Source organism: Macrosteles quadrilineatus, unplaced genomic scaffold (genome assembly GCF_028750875.1).
Source record: "Macrosteles quadrilineatus isolate MER2022 unplaced genomic scaffold, UCM_ALF_1.0 Scaffold_24__1_contigs__length_1734639, whole genome shotgun sequence".
Taxonomy (NCBI): domain Eukaryota; kingdom Metazoa; phylum Arthropoda; class Insecta; order Hemiptera; family Cicadellidae; genus Macrosteles; species Macrosteles quadrilineatus.
The window spans coordinates 668,088-685,778 of record NW_026542617.1 but is presented as its reverse complement, the minus strand read 5'-3'; the positions used below and the strand labels follow the sequence as shown (position 1 = coordinate 685,778).

At 33.9% G+C, this 17,691-nt stretch overlaps 1 protein-coding gene across 13 annotated transcripts in view; it reads left to right on the top strand.

The window, feature by feature from the left end:
• Positions 1–17,691, top strand: part of LOC129005578 (muscle calcium channel subunit alpha-1-like) — a 304,273-nt gene that overhangs the window by 156,474 nt on the left and 130,108 nt on the right. For 9 of the 13 annotated variants that reach the window (XR_008491839.1, XM_054434499.1, XM_054434492.1 and 6 more), the window contains exons 16-21: positions 1,140–1,231; positions 2,092–2,228; positions 2,518–2,612; positions 7,649–7,796; positions 12,415–12,544; positions 14,515–14,681. Coding sequence is in view for 12 of the 13 variants with exons in the window: in XM_054434499.1 (XP_054290474.1) it covers positions 1,140–1,231; positions 2,092–2,228; positions 2,518–2,612; positions 7,649–7,796; positions 12,415–12,544; positions 14,515–14,681 (769 nt within the window). In the remaining variant the exon portion in view is untranslated. Of the gene's footprint in view, positions 1–1,139; positions 1,232–2,091; positions 2,229–2,517; positions 2,613–7,648; positions 7,797–8,418; positions 8,540–12,414; positions 12,545–14,514; positions 14,682–17,691 lie in introns of all 13 variants that reach the window. The other 4 variants (XM_054434502.1, XM_054434494.1, XM_054434497.1 and 1 more) reach the window with 1 other exon arrangement.

Here is a 17,691-nt window from a genome sequence, read left to right as displayed (position 1 = left end):
GCCATCACTTGTTTTAGGTTTTTTCCTCTATTCTAGGTTTAAAACCCAGTTGGTGTTTTAGGTCCCACTTCTAAATAATAATATAAACAATAACATTTCAAAATGTGTAAATGGTTTTTTTGAAATCTATATGTGTTTATGGTACAAGTGTATCTCTCTTCCCTTAAAACTTCGGTAAGGCCCCTGTTATACTACGGTGGTTAGCCACGTTGCTAGCCACATGGCCAGAGTCTGGCACGCTGGCCACATCGCCGGTCACCTAGCCAACAGTCTGTTCAACGCAGTTCAGTTTTCTAGTCGTAATGATGCTATCAAACAGTGAGTACATGTTGTTACTAGCTCTCCTTCTAAATAAAATAAGAAGAGGGAAAAGAACAGTGCACGTTCTATAGTACAATCCCAAAGAGCAGGATTCTAGTGTGCGCCAAAATGGGTAGCTAGCCATGTCGCCAGCCACTGTAGTGTAACAGGCTACCATATAACAAAATGTTAAAAAGTACACTTCCACAGCTCGGAGCAGCCACGGGCCGGGAGGCTAGTGACTGTATCGTTAAAAACAGCCACCGTGCACTTGGCTGTTTTAGCCACCCAGTCGCTCATTTTTGTACACGTCACCAGCCACTGTAGTGCTGTAGTGTAACAGGATTCCATTTGATTCAGTGTAACACTTGCACCTGTAGCTAGCCACGTGGCCAGTGATGTAGCTAGCCACCTTAGGGTAACAGGGGCCTAAGGGAGAGCTTGACTCCTTGGGCCCATACAGTTGGCACCCAAGACTAATTCTAAATGTCTCTAATGTTTTCATTCAGATTATAAACAAACATTTTCACTAAACTATTTACATACCTTGTATTACAGTTCACATTTAGTGTTTTTATCCACTACATATGTTTTGCCTAATATGGCATTTTCAAGTGGTTTACAGAATCATTATATCCAAATTGGACTTGTCAAATTGTAGAGTTTCAGGTTAGAATAGAAAAATGTATAAATTACATAGATAAATTTTGCACTATTGTAAGGATTTGGTAATTGCCACAGTTCTTTTTCAATAGATGAAGTAATCCTCTAATCCTAAGTATAAGCCTGCTATGAAAGCTGGATTTCCTTGTTGATGGTTTCCTTAACTTCTATTGAAGATATTCTACTAAACGTCTTCTTGGCCATTGCTGTAGACAATCTGGCAGATGCTGAATCACTGACAGCAATAGAGAAAGAAGCTGATGAAGAAGTAAGCTATGTTTGTGTGAGACTTTCTCAGAATACATTTTTTTAAATTGTTATAGTAAATTGTACATAGTTTTTTTTTATTGCAATCCATATTAAAAGTACTGGGAGACACATTTTTTGTCAAAACAAGCTTGCATGTTGGTATCCCTGTTTTCTTTACTTCATTGCCGATCAGTTGACATGCATGGTTTCATAGTTATCCATGATGTTTAGTGTCATTGGGAATTTATTGTAAATGATAAGACTCAACATGATGTTTTCACAAGCTCAAATAAAGTATACATTTTAGATATATATATTTTTTTTACAGATCCGATATCCTTAAATTCGTATTATGTTAATAGTAGTTGATTTATTAGGTACATCATTAAAATGTGTCTCACAGTACTTTTAATCTGGATTGCGTAAAAAAAAAAACAACCTTTATTATCAACTGTATGCAAAATGCATGGTTCTTAAGTTAGGGACAGGATTTTTTTGTTCCTCTCAAAATCGTGTGTGTGTGTTAGGAAATATATTATTGTCAATCCTATGTAGTGATAGAAATTGTAATGAAATTAACAAATGAAAAATTATAAAATCTCAAAATCAGAATTGACATTATGATTATCTCCAATAACCGCAGTGACATCATGATCACAATAATTAAGTATTATCACAAAATTTCCATCCGGAACAAGTCCCATAACAGTTTAAATCCTGCCTTTTATAAAGAGCTAAAAAAATAAATTTTGAACAAATATAAAATGTATTTTATTGTACTGTCATTTCTATGTGTTAAATTCTATATTCTTATCCAAACGCAAATATTAATGTAAAATAAAGACAAACCAGATTCTTTAATATTAATGCTCTTTTTAGGCAGAGAAACAAGAAGAAGAACAAATGGAAGAGAATCAAGAGCAAGGTTCACAGATGGATGGGGAGGGAGAGGAACTCGGAAGTGACGAAGAAAGAGGAAGTTACAAGGATAATCTGGATGAGGAAACTGAAGAAATGTAAGAAATTTCACGTTGGGTTTTAGATTTCCCCAGAAAGGCAGTAATTTTCAGAATAATATTTCTACAAATGCTCTCTTCCTTTTTTTCTCTTGAAATGATGGATTCTGATGTAAGTGCATATTTTAGATCATTACAACAAGTATGCATGGTGAGCATGTTTAACTCTTATGAAATTTTTCTTGGGCACAAGTCTTTGTGTAATCGTAATGTTATATATTTCAACAGCTGAAAATCGATTTGGTACGACCACGATATTGTTTGTTATTTCAATGTTATCTTTGTTTAGGTCAGTCAAAGACGAAGACACTAGGAGTCACACAAAGGTTTGTCTGGAGGTTGGAGAAAACAATGATTACTACGAGGAGCAAAATGGCAACCAAGGTAAATATTGTATCACTTTACCAAAGCATCTCTAAACATTTTTACAATAGAGCATTCCTAGTTTTGGAAACAAATAAATTACAAGATACTTTGTTTGAATTATTGCTTTATTCTCAAGTTTACTGAGTACTGGTAGTCCTTAGTGGACACTGGACAGTTTTTTTGTCAACCTCTGATTGTTCAGTATAGACGAGGGGCTAACCTCCCATACTACATACACACTCCACTATTGCTGCGCTGCACACTCATAATAAATTAAAATTTCATCTGAACAGTTTTGTACTTTTTATAAATGATATTTTTTATAAGTTATACTTTGCACTACTACTTAAAACCAATTAACTAGCAATTATTTCTTGTTCAATTGGTTTTTAATGGAGGATTATGGCTAAATATTCCTGTGGAATTTGTTAAAAAGTGTTAAACACTCAGCTGTCTTGTGTACTGGTTCCCATAATAAGTGGTGAAGTTTTAACTTTTAAATCTTATGATTTAAGCGCATCAAAAGTAAAAGGTATGCAAAAAGGTGATTTTTTCGGGTGAATGGAAAAGTTAGAAATTTCAGGAACCCCCTTCAATGATAAAAGTGGTAGTAAGTAAAATGAAGACGACAGAGAAAATTCTGACAAAATGAAACTGGACATTTTAACAGAGGTTGAAAGATATGTTACATTTTTAAGTTCATATGAGGGGTCAACGGAATTTTATCCCCCTGGAATTTTACCCCCTGGGCAAAGCTGACGTCACTATGACGTAGGAACCTGAGTGGCCAAAAGTTTGTTCGCGGCCGGAATTTTACCCCCCCCCCCCCGGATTTGGAAGTCTAATGAAAATAGCCAGAGCGTGATTAATTAGATTAGCGATAAAAACCGGAATTTTACCCCCTGTCCATATAACTAGCGTTTAGACAACTAAAGATGTACGGGCCGGATTTTTACCCCCGGAATTTTACCCCCGGAATTTCACCCCCGGATTTTTACCCCCGGAATTTTACCCCCTGGAATTTTACCCCCTGGCTGATTTTAGAAATTGAATGATTGATTTTCTTATTTATGTTTTTAATTAATTGTAATCATTTTATTATTTAGTAGCCAATCTTTATTTATTTTGTAAAGAAATGTTCGAAACAATTATCATTCAGTTGATTTTTTATACGTCATATTAACCAACTGTTGGCTTAAAAGATCGAATCCTAATACTAGAATCTCAAAATTAAAATTAAAAACTTGTTCAATTAGTTAATGTTACAAATAAATTAATATACAGTAGGCTACTTAATAATAAAATGTTTGCTTTAAATTAAAACAGAATGAAGATAATTAATCATTCTCACTAATTTATATATCTGGCCAGGGGGTAAAATTCCGGAGGGTAAAATTCCGGGGGGTAAAATTCCGGGGGTAAAAATCCGGGGGTAAAATTCTGGGGGTAAAATTCCGGGGGGTAAAATTCCGGGGGTAAAATTCCGGGGGTAAAAATCCAGGCCGTACACTCTAGGTTTTTATAATTTTATGTGTTCTGATTAAATTCACAACCGTGAAAATATATGTTTAATTCCGCGTTTAATCTATCGAGCTGATGTCGCGAAACTCAAAAGTTCGCGGCCGGAATTTTACCCCCTGGTTTGTGACGTCACGTTTGCCCAGGTGGTAAAATTCCAGGGGGATAAAAATCCACTACCCCTATATGAGGAGGAGAGGAAGCTTGCGTGGAGCGTGGGGGGGACATAAAGATATCTGCTATTACTGATGCTCTTACCAAAGTGGATTTTTCTTCTTAACACTAGAATGCCTTTTATGAGTGATGGTTTTGTGTGTGAATGGAGTCCATCCATTTCCTGCCACTAGCCTAGATTCTGTACTGAACAATCAGAAGTAAAAAAAAAAAAAATAGCCCTCTTATTAAGTACTTTTCTTAATCTCTTTGTAATTTTATTTAAATACAATTATTGTAAAGTAAGGAGCTCCATTTCAGATATTAGTGGAATCTTAATAATGCTTTGCTACAAGGCTGCAACAGTCTAAAAATTGTCCTTGCTTTATACGGTTTTGCTTTCCATAGAACTTTGTCTGAATTTGTCCATGTATAGCAAGGAATACCTGAGTATGATGACCCTTAAAATTTTTTGTAAATCATTTTCATTAAAGTTAAAAAAAGTTAATGTATAAGAAAAAGTGTAAATCTATTGAGCGATTAGATTAATGATAAAATTAATGTATAAAAAAAAAAATCCTATCTGTTGAGCTATTAATAATATTAAACTTCTGGTTGTGAAAGAAATTATAGCGTACAAGGAGCATTATTTAAACATGTATAATAATATGTCATATTTTTTGTAGTTACGTTTAGTTAGTTTGTTTAGTGTTAATTCCCTTCATATGTTGACAAGTTATGACATAACAATAACTAAGGCTCAAAATGCAGAAAATATTGAAATATTTTATAGTAGAGTTTAGATCAACTGACCTTCCACGTTATTCGACTCTCTTTATGGCCACATGAGTAAATGAGCTGTTTACGTGTGGCGTGACTGTACATCCTAGTTAATGTGTCAAGACAACCACTTTTGTCCCCCTCTACTCAAGAGATGCTTGACTGAACTTCCCATTATTTAGCAAATTTCCCAGATAAGTAGGAAATGAGCTATTGTAAACCTTGTAAGCTTGTAAACCAACATTAATTCAAACGAGTTCCGGACTAGCATGATCAGACTGTGGGAACAGGGTTGTATAAGGTATAAATAAATTGGTTTTTTCCATTTTTAACCCTTAAAACATAACATTTTGCAAATTCTTTCCAAGACATTTTTTAGAGCAAAAAAACAAATAATTTAGTATATTGAAGAATTTGTGTACGCTTGATAAAATATTTAGTTACGAATAAATTTTGAAAACAAAACTAAAACTCTTTTACTTTTATGGAGGTTATTGGTTTACTAAACTGTTGTATTTAGTTTGATTATGGATTTCTTGATTAAATTTTGATTAGCTTATTCCATACTATTACTTAGGTATTAACATAAAAAAAATCTTGATTACTTTCCCTGTAGCAGAAACTACAAGTACGGAAACCTAATGTTATTTCAATAGGGAATAAATATGATATGCCTAAGGAAATATTCTGATGAATATTGAATCAAGCAAATGGAAATTCGCTTAAGTCAGCAGGTTTGCTGCAGATATATACAGCCCTATATAAATTTTCACACCACACAGTTTGTATATTTCTCATACATGCATACCTTGTTGACTACATGTACATCTCAAACATTGAACACACATTTAAGTTTTTCTTTTAAAGAGAGTACAAGATTTAACAGCCAAGCATTGTCAAACAGAGAAAGCATAAACCAATTTCACACTTTCTTTCTGTATATTTTAATATTAATTTTTTGTTTGTTGAATGTATAGGCAGTGGCGTAGCCAAGGGGGAGTTTGGGGGTCATAACCCTCCTTGACAAAAGGATTATAGGAAGGAAGATAATTAGGATGTAGCGGGAGACGATCATTATGTGTCCGTGATTGTGGAAGATGTTAATGCCTCCGTGTTATCAGAAGATGTTCATTAAACATAATATTTTATAGTAAAATATTATGTTTTACTATGTAATCATTGCCAGATTAATTACAAAATCAATAATAAAATTAAAATTAAATTAAATAGTAATAATAAAATTACATTATTATTACTTACAAGATGAATTTGTTATGGCAACAGCCATAATCGTGGAAGATATTCATAATGCCCCTGTGATCGCGGCAGATGTTCATGATGTATCTTTAATCGCAGATGAATTTCACAAATTCGCCGCAGTTGCGGGAGACGGTCACTATGTTTCTATGATCACTGAAGATGATCACAATGTATCGATGATCGCGGAAGGTGTCCATAATCCTCCCATGGAAGATGTACATGATGTTCCTATGTTTACAGGAGATGTTTATGATGTCTCTGTGATCGCGGAAGATTTCACGACTTTGCCGTGATCGCGGGAGATAACTTTAATTATAGTCTAATGTTATTCTCTTCCTTCTCAACCCTAAAATAACCCATGTGTTTGGTAAAAAAATTGTCTTTAAAAATGTTAGGAGACGTGACTTGCAACATTTTTAGTTCCAATGTTAAAACTTGAATACAAAAATATGGGGTCTTAAATATCAAAACTAAGTAGGCCTACAATATTAACATACAATACAGAACCTACCGGTACTCTAAAAATCGGACCTTACTGTTATTTTAATCTTATTATAATTAGTTTTCAACCTTAAATTCAAATTCCAAAACTGTTAACTCCACAATTGGGGCTACAGTAACGTAATGATCATCTTCTGCAATCGCGATTTTGTAACATGATACAACGATGTGAATTAAGGACAAACGTTGATTATTTGTTGAATTTATCAGTCATTACTTACATTAAAATTTCTCAATTTCATACACAATTTACATTTGCACTCAATAGAAAATGTTATTCAATATTCAAATATTGTGTGTTTGAAGTTAGAAGAAATCAAAAATACTCATTATATACTTACATTATTACATAATATTTTACTTTTTTTAAATGGCCCTTAAAATACCTCATTATTAATGTCCTAAAAGATCACGGGTGTTGCCCTCAGACCCCCCCCCCTCCAGTCTGCTATGTAAACCCCCCCCCCCTTACTCATTCCTGGCTACGCTACTGTCTATAGGCCTACTTCCCTTGTAATGTTTAGGTTTGGAACCTTTATTTGGAATGTTTTTTATGTTAAAATAATGAAAAATTTGTTTTCATTATTTGTTATGCTACCCGATCTTACCATGGCCAGTTCTGATTGGATTATTGAAACTCTACTGAATATAAAATATATTTTTGACAAGCACGTGAGAAATGATCTACTAAACTTATTCATTGTTTATCTTTTATCCTTGATCCCTCAACCTCAATTTGCATTCTTCTACCCAACAATTAATTTATCCATCACAAATTTTTCAGTATCAGTTTAGAAATTGTTCTAGTATGTTAATGTGGTGTGAGCTGCTTATTTTAACAGAGAAGCGCATGGAAGGGTCCATCTCAGATGAAGCAGTGCTGCACAAGGCATCGGCATTGCCTCGCCGCCTTTCTGATTCCAGCCAGAAAACAGAAAAAAAGCCTCTTCCCTTAGGCAGCTCCTTTTTTATATTTAGTCATACAAACAGGTAGGTTAAGCAGCTGTGCACCACATTTTATGCAATTTTAGATTCCTTTGTTGAATTTATAGATTAGGTACTCTAATTTATGACTATGATAAAATAATTTTTATAAACCTAAATTACCTATAACTCTTTAGGAGTCTGATAAAAATATTTGATCCATTGTGTTAGGAGCGGTTTCATTTTAAAGTACAACAAATTCAAAAATGTATTTTATAAACTGGACATCATAAGAACCAATCTATTAATTAACAAAGGAATCTAAAACACGGCTTATTGTTAAAATGTGTTCAAACAAAACTACGCAAATGCTATTTAAATGTGAATTTTACAATGTATAACTGTTCTCATCAGTTATTACTCAACTAAAACCCCCCCTCTCCCACTAATTCTATTTCACAAATAACTATTGATTTCCTTCACCCAAAATCCTTTTTTGCTAAACAGCTTTAAAAGTCCATTCTACTCCAAAATGTCAGCCATTCCTTATGTGTTATTCCTCCTTTTCATTATATTAACACAGTATAAATCATCTACTGCGCTGGAGATTAGTGTCATTATATTTGGACAAGGATCATCGGCTCCTTGTATCTATAGACAGATCTCATTGGCAGATGCTTGTTATTAGACTTGGAGCTAGAAGACGGAGTATCTGCAAGGCCTAGGAGACTCTCTGAATTCAACATGGCTGAGAAAAAACAGCCAATACCACCTGCATCCTCATTCTTCATTTTTTCAAGTACCAACAGGTGAAAAGACGATTCTTTGGCCCCTCTGAGCGCTTCATCGATTCTTTCATCTTAGTTCAATTAGTCCTCATTTCAACTTTTTTTGCTCTATGTTTTTTTTTTTTTGCTTAGTTGCTATACTTATTTTGCTTATTAGTTGTATTTCTCATTAGATTTGCACACTCAATTGTCTTTCCTATGTTGCACCTTCTACTTCTAGGATTTTCAATTTTAAATTTAGTTCCAAATAAAATACTATATTTCAATACTTTGGCACAAAGCACAAATTAGATGATTGATGTTTATTTTTACTGCTTAGTACTTACAAGGTTTAACTTCCAGTGCCCAATCAATTAATTCAAAGCTTAAAATAATCATTAACAAAATGTCGTAGAAGTGAGTCTGGTACATAACTTTTTCCCTATGAAGTTAATTTAATCAAAGTGAAAAAATATTTTAAATCATAAACAAAAAAAGAAGACAAATCCTGAAACTTATGTAATGGTTTAATTTGATTGAAAAGTAAAACCATTTAAATGGGAACAAATATGTTCACTAAGTTTTGTTGAGAATGATTTGTTCACTATTTGGAAAACAACACTTCGACAACAGAAATTTTAGTACCCCCAAATTTCGATGTTATTTCTTCTTCAAGTCGAATCAAGAACAAGTTGGTGGTTGAATTAGATGTAGCGAACCCATATTGTAGTCGCTTTGTAACTAGCTAGCTGCTTCTTATTTGCTTATTGTTGTTAGTATTCTATCTTCTAGAACTTGTGGTTTTTTTCTCTCTTTTCTTTCTTCTCTAAAGTTTCTGCAATTTAAGGAGTATTTATGCTTGTGAATTAACAAAAACCCAGCATATTTTCTTTTCTTTTTCCAATTATTGCAATTCAAATACAATTTAAAATTTAAATGATTTTGATAACACTAAGTAGGTTCCAGTACATATCCTATAGAGTCGATGATGATTTCACAAATTCAAAGCAAGATAAATCATCTAAAATCATCATTCATCTAAAATGGTCATATGATCTTAATGCATCATCAACAGCTAAAGAAGATGAATTTCGTCAAAGGAAGCAGTGTAAATGTACAACTTAACAAGGAAATGTTGGATTTGCAACTACAGTCATAAAATGGGGTTGGATATGTTCATTATAAGAATTGCTGTATTGTTACAGTACCGAAGACCCCAGGGGAAAAAGGGGGCAAGTCCACTTTTGCAAACTTTTCAGGGCGCGCAATCTTAAGTTTCAAACCCTATACAGAATTCAATATTCGCTTTATATAAAAGGCAAATATACTGTTAATTTAAGATATATGTTTGTTATGATATCTACTTATACCGTTATATTGACTTTTATAATTATTATGTTTTAATAATATTTTTTTGACCTAACCACCACTTTTTTGGGGGAAAAAGGAGGCAAGTCACCCAAAACCAGGGGAAGAAAGAGGTATCAAAATTAAACAATACTGTAAGTTCAAAAAGTCAAGTAGTTTAATAATTGTTGAAATATTATAAAAACAATATTAAGAAATCTAAACATACAGTTTTTTTTCATTTTAATTTAGGTGTATTTTTTCTTCATTCACGAACATTCTTAAAAGGTACCGCCACCTGAAAAAAATAAATAAAATTACTGCCTCATTGCTCAAAATTGTATAATAAATCAGTAACCGATTTTGAAAACGACTCAATTTTATTTGGATTTATATTTAACAATATAGCCTACTTCATTACGGACTTACTTGTGTCATCGTTACTGCTTTACTTGAAGCTCCTTGTAGAAATTCTGGGACTCTTCACTGCAAAACTTCGCCAATGTCTGGAGGTCAAGTTATGGTTTCAGTCGAAAGTTTGTGCGGTCGATTTTCGTGTTTACCACGCATATCATTGGGTGCCATACCGGTATCTGTCAAAGCCTTTTGAATATTTTCTAATCTTTTTTTTTTATATACCGTGGACGGAGCGAAAAGCCTTTTGACATACAACAATGTCAAGTGGATTGCCATTACGGGTTAATCTCACTTTATAGCCATACATGGCTTTCCTCAAATTAGCCTCGTTCATAGGCTTTCTGGGTTTCCTATGCTTAATTAATTGTATACTAATCAGTCCAGCTAAATGGTCTGTTTGCTTTTTCCACTCCCCGAGCTCATTAAATTTAGCGATCAACCCGTTTCTTTCATCTAAAGACAAATTATCAAAACATCGTTTATAGCAAGAACAGTCCTCTCCTAACTCATGAGATTGAGCCCTAATCTTCTTACTAGCATCACTTACTCGACCGAAACGTTTTCTTTTCTTAGGAAAACTGACACACTCATCAACATTCTGATCACTATCCGACATTTTCTAACCTAACACTGCACTGTTAAACCCACTATATTGCGCAAAATTAGGTCGAATCCACACATTCATACGCCAAAATAGGTTATTCACTGACAAGCGTCTAGTCTCACTGACAAACAAGTGGGTACTGGCTTGGCAGTCAGGCGGTGAGTCACTCGTTCTATAAGCAACAAGTAGAGACTTGCCTCTTTCTTCCCCACTACGTACTGGACTTGCCTCCTTCTTCCCCACACCCCCATATCTTCCAATGTAAATTACAGCCGTACTAACCTTCTTCTTCCCCTTTTGAGTTTACCATGTGAAAATTTCAACAACAAAGAACCGTTTTTCATCCTTAACTCAAAAACGCAAAATAGTGGACTTACCCTCTTTTTCCCCTGGGGTCTTCTAATAGAGTTTGTTGTTTTCATTTAGACAAATGCATTTGGATCAGTGGCTTTCATTTATTTACTTGGCAATTGCGGATTAGTTATTCTTAAAGAATCTCTTGTTCTTTATAATTAATACATAAATGTTATACAGGGTGACAAAAAAGTCTGCAAACAGCTTGATATCTTTTTAACTAAATTCGTTAGAAAGTTCAAACCTTTCACTCTTCACATCAACCTATGAAAACTACTTTTTGCAAGCATTGCCAATTTTTTACCTTCGCCAGGGGACGGCCCATGAGGAGAGGTACATAATCTTTAAAGTAAGCATAGGTTGATAAGCACATCATTTTAAAGGTCTGGTCAAGTGGAGTTCATTGCCTGAAACCGCGTCAAAAAATGTTCATCCGTTACAAAATGGCAGCAGTCCAAAGTTCTTGCGGATTATTCCTGCACAGGCCTTAGTATTGGTAAATACTCATAGTTATTAGTTAACATTAGCCGGAAAATCTGAAACCTGGTTAAATTTGTTTTGAAGATTGAATAAACTTAGTCTATGAGCTAGTTGACTTTAGAATACAATTTCAGCTCTCAAGCTATGTTTAATACGATTATTTATTTACCAATACTAAGGCCTGTGCAGGTATATTCCACAAGAACTTTGAACAGCCGCCATTTTGTAATGGATGAACCTTTTGAGACGCGGTTTCAGCAATGAACTCAACTTGACTAACCCTTTAAAATGATGTGCATTTCAACCTATGCTTACTTTAAACATTATGTACCTACTCCTCATGGGTCGACCCCTGGTAGAGGTAAAAAAATGATAATACTTGGAAAAAGTAGTTTTCATACATGTAGGTTGATGTGAAAGGTTTGAATTTTCTATTGGATTTAGTTAAAAACATATTAAGCCGTTTCCAGACTCTTTGTCACCCTGTATATTTGTTAAAACAAAGTTAATAAACAAAAGGAAATATGTAGGCCTATGAATCTAAAAATTAAAAAACTAAAGAAGTTTAAGTGTGCCTTGGAATTTAAATATTTAAAATATGCCTAGAGTTAAGTGTAACATTAATACTGGTAACTTTTCTGTTTAGAGAATTAAATAAAGAATAAACTTTTTATGGTATGCAATAAGCTGTAATAAAACGAAGTTGATTTTTCAGGATAAGAGTATTCTGTCATTGGTTCTGCAATCACAGTCATTTTGGAAACGTCATCTTAGTATGTATTATGGTATCATCTGCTCTCCTAGCAGCAGAAGATCCTATTCATGCAAACTCAACTCGAAATGAGGTAAAATACTTTTTTCTTTTAGGTAGCCTATATTAATGTTGGGAACTATGAACATAGTCACAAAACCATTACTTACAGTTATTTATTATAACCTAACATAACTACAACAATATGACTGACAAGTTCTACACAAATTAAAAGCTTTTGGTATTTATAACACTTCTTTAAATACCAAATCTTTAGGAGTTGAGGTTGACGTTGACAATAATCTCAGTTGAGACCAACATGTACTAAAATTGGCTAACAAAATTGCATCGGGTCTTTATGTTCTAAGAGAAATGTCGTTGTTATGTAGTCTTGACATATCCACTCTCACATTATGTTATGGTTTAGTAGTTTATGGTGGTACAAGTAAACACAACTTAGATACAATCTTGATTTGTCAGAAAGAAGCTTTGAGAATTATATTAAATCTAGAAGAACAAATATCAGTAAAAAATAAATTTTATGAGCTAAACATGTTGACGGTTTATGACGAATATAACCTTGAATGTATAATGCGTGTTATATATAAATATAATGAATTAGATCTTCACAGTAGTATTCATTATCATAATACTAGACATAAGAACCATTTTAATTTAGAGTTCATTAACCTACTTCTGGATATTGAAGATTTAAATTATTAAATAAACTGTTACCTGTTCAATATCCTTTGATTTTGTTGGATGACGACCGGTTTCGTGACAAAGGTCACATCATCAGGTCAATCCTCGTAGAACGATTTGTTAAATACACTTAAAGTTTATACCGAACACAGAACACATTATATTTACAATTATTTTCCCGAACTGAGATAGAAACCATCTGAAAACAGACAGAGCGTGATCATTTTGACTTTAAATCAAAGTCAGAATTGTTTCCCCTGCTCATATAATTAACATTTAAGAAAACTATACATGTACAACCCGGAATTTCATGCCCCTCGTAAAATTATCCGAGTAGCTAATGCTGAATTTTACCTCCCTGGAAATTTACTTCCTGACTAGATATAGAATTTGGCAGGAGTAATGGGCATCTTTTGAAGAAAACCTTTGAACAGTTAACTACCTACTTTGTATTGGTGTTAATATTTGTGTAATAAAATGTAATGTCACCTCACTCTAAGGGCATGTGGGGATGTGATAAACACTGAATACCGCGACCCTTCCCTCTCGCCGAGTGCCGAGAGCGGTGGGGCAGGGACGTAGTCATTCCATTGACTCTTGACTTTTATTTTTTTACATTTTTCCCACTCTCTACATTCTAATGTGGGGGAGGGGGCTGGGTGGATTTGTAGGGGTCGGTGGGAACCCTCACCACTCCACAGCCTATCCCCATCCAGCCCCATGCAGATTGTCAAAATTATATCCAAACAAATGTTTTGAAAATATATTTTTGTCTAGATATTAACTACAAGGAAAAGAAAAATCATTATTTTTACCATAACTTGTTTTACCATGTTGACAGTTCAATAAAATATAAATTAAAGATTAAAGCAAACCATTCTGCAAATAATGATAAAATCCCACCCTCTCCTTGATTTGAACAGATAGGTACAGAAGTAACAACACCTATAAATATTCAGCAATAAATGAACAAGTAAATCACACATTTTCCTGGCAAGAAAACTGCTCAAAAAGATGTTTTTCAGACTTAATTTTTCTAAATTTTCCAGGGCAGGACCCCTCTCTCCCTGGGTGTATTCCGTACCCCCCCAGACCTCCCGGAGGGCTAGCACCACCTGATTGCCCTCTCTTAGATATTTACTAAGCGAAACATAGCACCCTATTAGGGATCCCAGTCTGACCCTGTAGGTAACTCCTATTTTCATTCTTTGAACAGAAAATATATGTCAAATTACTATGCCCAACAAAACCAAAGGTGTAAACATAGACATTGGTAGTGAGATAAAAATGGGAGAAATTATATATTTACAGGTATAACTCGGCTAAAGTTTTATGGTTGAAATCCCTTTTTTTTTGTTTCAGATACTTGGTTACTGTGACTATTTCTTCACATCAATTTTCACTTTTGAAATATGTTTGAAAATAATTTCCTACGGCTTTGTTCTACACGATGGGGCATTTTGCCGTTCAGCATTTAATCTTCTTGATCTCTTAGTTGTTTGTGTTTCTTTAGTCTCTGTTTTCTGGAAGTAAGTTTAGCTTTATTATCTTTGTCTAACAACATAGTGGAATGAATGTTTCACGTTCTTACTAGTAGATCAGAAATCATATTCAGACTACCGATCTGATTTTATTACTTTGTAAGACATATACATGCAAAAATAGTTAGTTGTTGTGTATAACAAATTTTGTTATCTGATATTATATGACCGATATGAATAATCGTGGGCATTCTTTTCCCTATGTTGTTAAGCATTTAGATAATAGTTGTAAAATGTTAGAACACACTGATCATTTTAGTATAGAATGCATATTAATGAGTGTGTATGTGTATGAGTTTAGATGTATGATGTAAGATAAAGATGTTAAGTACTCAGGGGAAAATACCTTATATCCTTCTATAATTTTGGATTAATGCTTAATTTATTATCTATCTATATTCATAAAGAACTATATATTATTAATATTTAATAATTAAGTATCCTGAGAATGTATTAAAAATACTAGGGCTATCCATAAATCAAGGTTTCCATTGAGTACCTGTTGAAGCTGTAACCAAAGTTATACAAATTTGACATGCAGATCACGGTGTGCCTGAATGAGAGAGGCTGGCAAACTAATAAAGAACATCTCTATAAAACTATCCAGGACTATGGTAAGCCCTGGAAGCTTCTAACACGCCGATCGCCAAGCAAAGTTTCCTCAAATTCAATCATTGTATCAATGGAAACTGGTGAACACCCGCTGCTGGTCTTAGTGAGCAAATGTGTACGACCTTCTACAAACTACCTAAACACATTTTCTACGTCAATACACTTTCCTCAGAGTCTTTGAGAAGTATACAAAGTATACACTTTGAAATCTCTCAAACGCATCTAAATGGTAGTTTTTGGACAATTTTCAAATATAAAGGTAGGTCAAGTGATACCTCATTTTAATAGTATATTACCTTACTAGTCCTGAAAATAAGTGTTTACCGGATGAGTGTGGTCGTTTCCGAGCAAGAAGAAGTCGAGTACGGGATTACCATATGAGTCCGGTAAACACACTTTGGACGAGTGACGTACGATAAGTTTACGCCAAACTACTAAATCTGTACTAATCCTTATATATTACCACCAACTAAAGGACAAAAATCACTAATCATAACCTCTGAGAGGTTATGTTTTTGTTTATAACCACTCATCGCCAAATACAGTATAATCAGCTGGTTGGTGTCCGGTAAAACTCATTACAGTACAGTAGTAAGTAATGAAACCCCATTTGATTGCTGTTTTCTTGACAGCTGTTTTCTTGACTTGCTGATCCTTGTGTGGGAAGTTCGTCAAAATAGTGTAGTGGTCAAAATAGTGTAGTGTGGCGTAAAGATATTTGTTCCCTGATCAGCTTGATTAAAAGATTTTAAGCTTATCTTGATTCTCATGTGCTATACCAGCTGATCATTATTTTATTTATGATTGTTTATGTTTTGATTTTACAGTTTTAGTTTTCTGTTTACATCTTAATAAAATGAGTTCATTAAGTTATTCAAATCTATTCTTTATTTAAAACACAACAAATGGCGACGAGTGATGAAAGAAATGATATCAGAAGATTAAAGCATCAAAGGGGAGCACTTAAAGGACAAATCAAAAGAACTCTACACCTTTTAAGAAGCAGGGGTTCATCAGTCTATGATGCTCCTGGCAGATTGACTGTTGCAGAGGAAGCATGGCATAAATTCATGCTACTACATGAAGATGTTTTGAAGATAGTAGATGAAAATGATTTATAAAAAGAACAAGACTACAGAGCTGATGTAGAAGAGGTATATTTAGAGATAAGAGCATTACTACAGCCATTCTTTACACAGAACAAAATTACAGATGAACACGAAACTTCTATGTCAGTTGAACACAATAGCCATGTACCCAACATAAACTTTACACCCTACACAGAGAATGAAACATTTAAAAATTTCTTGATGAGACTTGAAAGCTATTTTCAGTTAAAGAAAATTACAGATGAAAAGACTAAAACATGTTTGTTTATCAGTACACTTATTCCAGAAATGCACCAAACATTGTGTGATTCAATAGCTCCTGAGTTACCAGGCGACAAAACATTCAATGAACTCACCGAATCCTTAAGAAATTGTCTTGAGCCTTCACCTAGCATACTAGCTAACCAACATAAATTTGTTTGCAAAGTTCAAGAACCTGGAGAGAACATAGCTGTATATGCCAGAGAACTGAAACGTTTAGCAACTGACTGTGATTTTTACTGTTATAACTGTGAAAGTACGGTAAGTGATATGTTTTTAAAAATGCAGTTCATACGGGGGCTAAGAGACAATGAAATCAGGATTAGACTTCTTCAAGGAAAAGATAGCAAAATTTCTTACAACAAAGTGGTGCAAACTGCGATTTCCATAGAACAATCTAAATCGGAAAGTTATGAAATTAATTTGAAAAATCAAGATTCAATTCTAAAAGACACACTTAACATTAACCGACTGCAAGCTGGTTACCAAGACAAACAAAGTGCATTCAAGGGAAACAAAACCATAGTTTCTTTTGAAAATTTGAAAGGAAAGTGTTACAGGTGTGGCAGTGAACGGCATAAGGCTAATTTTTGCAGATTTAAGAATGAATTCTGTAGAAAATGTAATAAGATTGGACATATTTCAAGAGTTTGCTTATCTAGCTGTAGAACTGAAGTCAAAACTGGGAAGAACAAGGAACTGAAATCAAACTTAATTGATGTAGAGGACAACCATTCGTCGGTCCACGAGATTTATACAATGGCGTCAAATTCACCTGGAAGTGATAAGTTTTTAATAGATGTGGATATTGAGGGAAAGAGACTGAAAATGGAACTTGATACAGGCGCAGCGTTAAGCTCAATATCTAACAGTGATTTTCAATCACTACATGTAAATAAACGTCTTTTCAAAACTGCAGTTGAGATGAAAACTTATACTGGTGAAATCATTAAGCCTCTTGGAGTTTGTTTTGTCGAGTGCAAATACAGAGATTTTAATTTCTACGGAAAATTGTA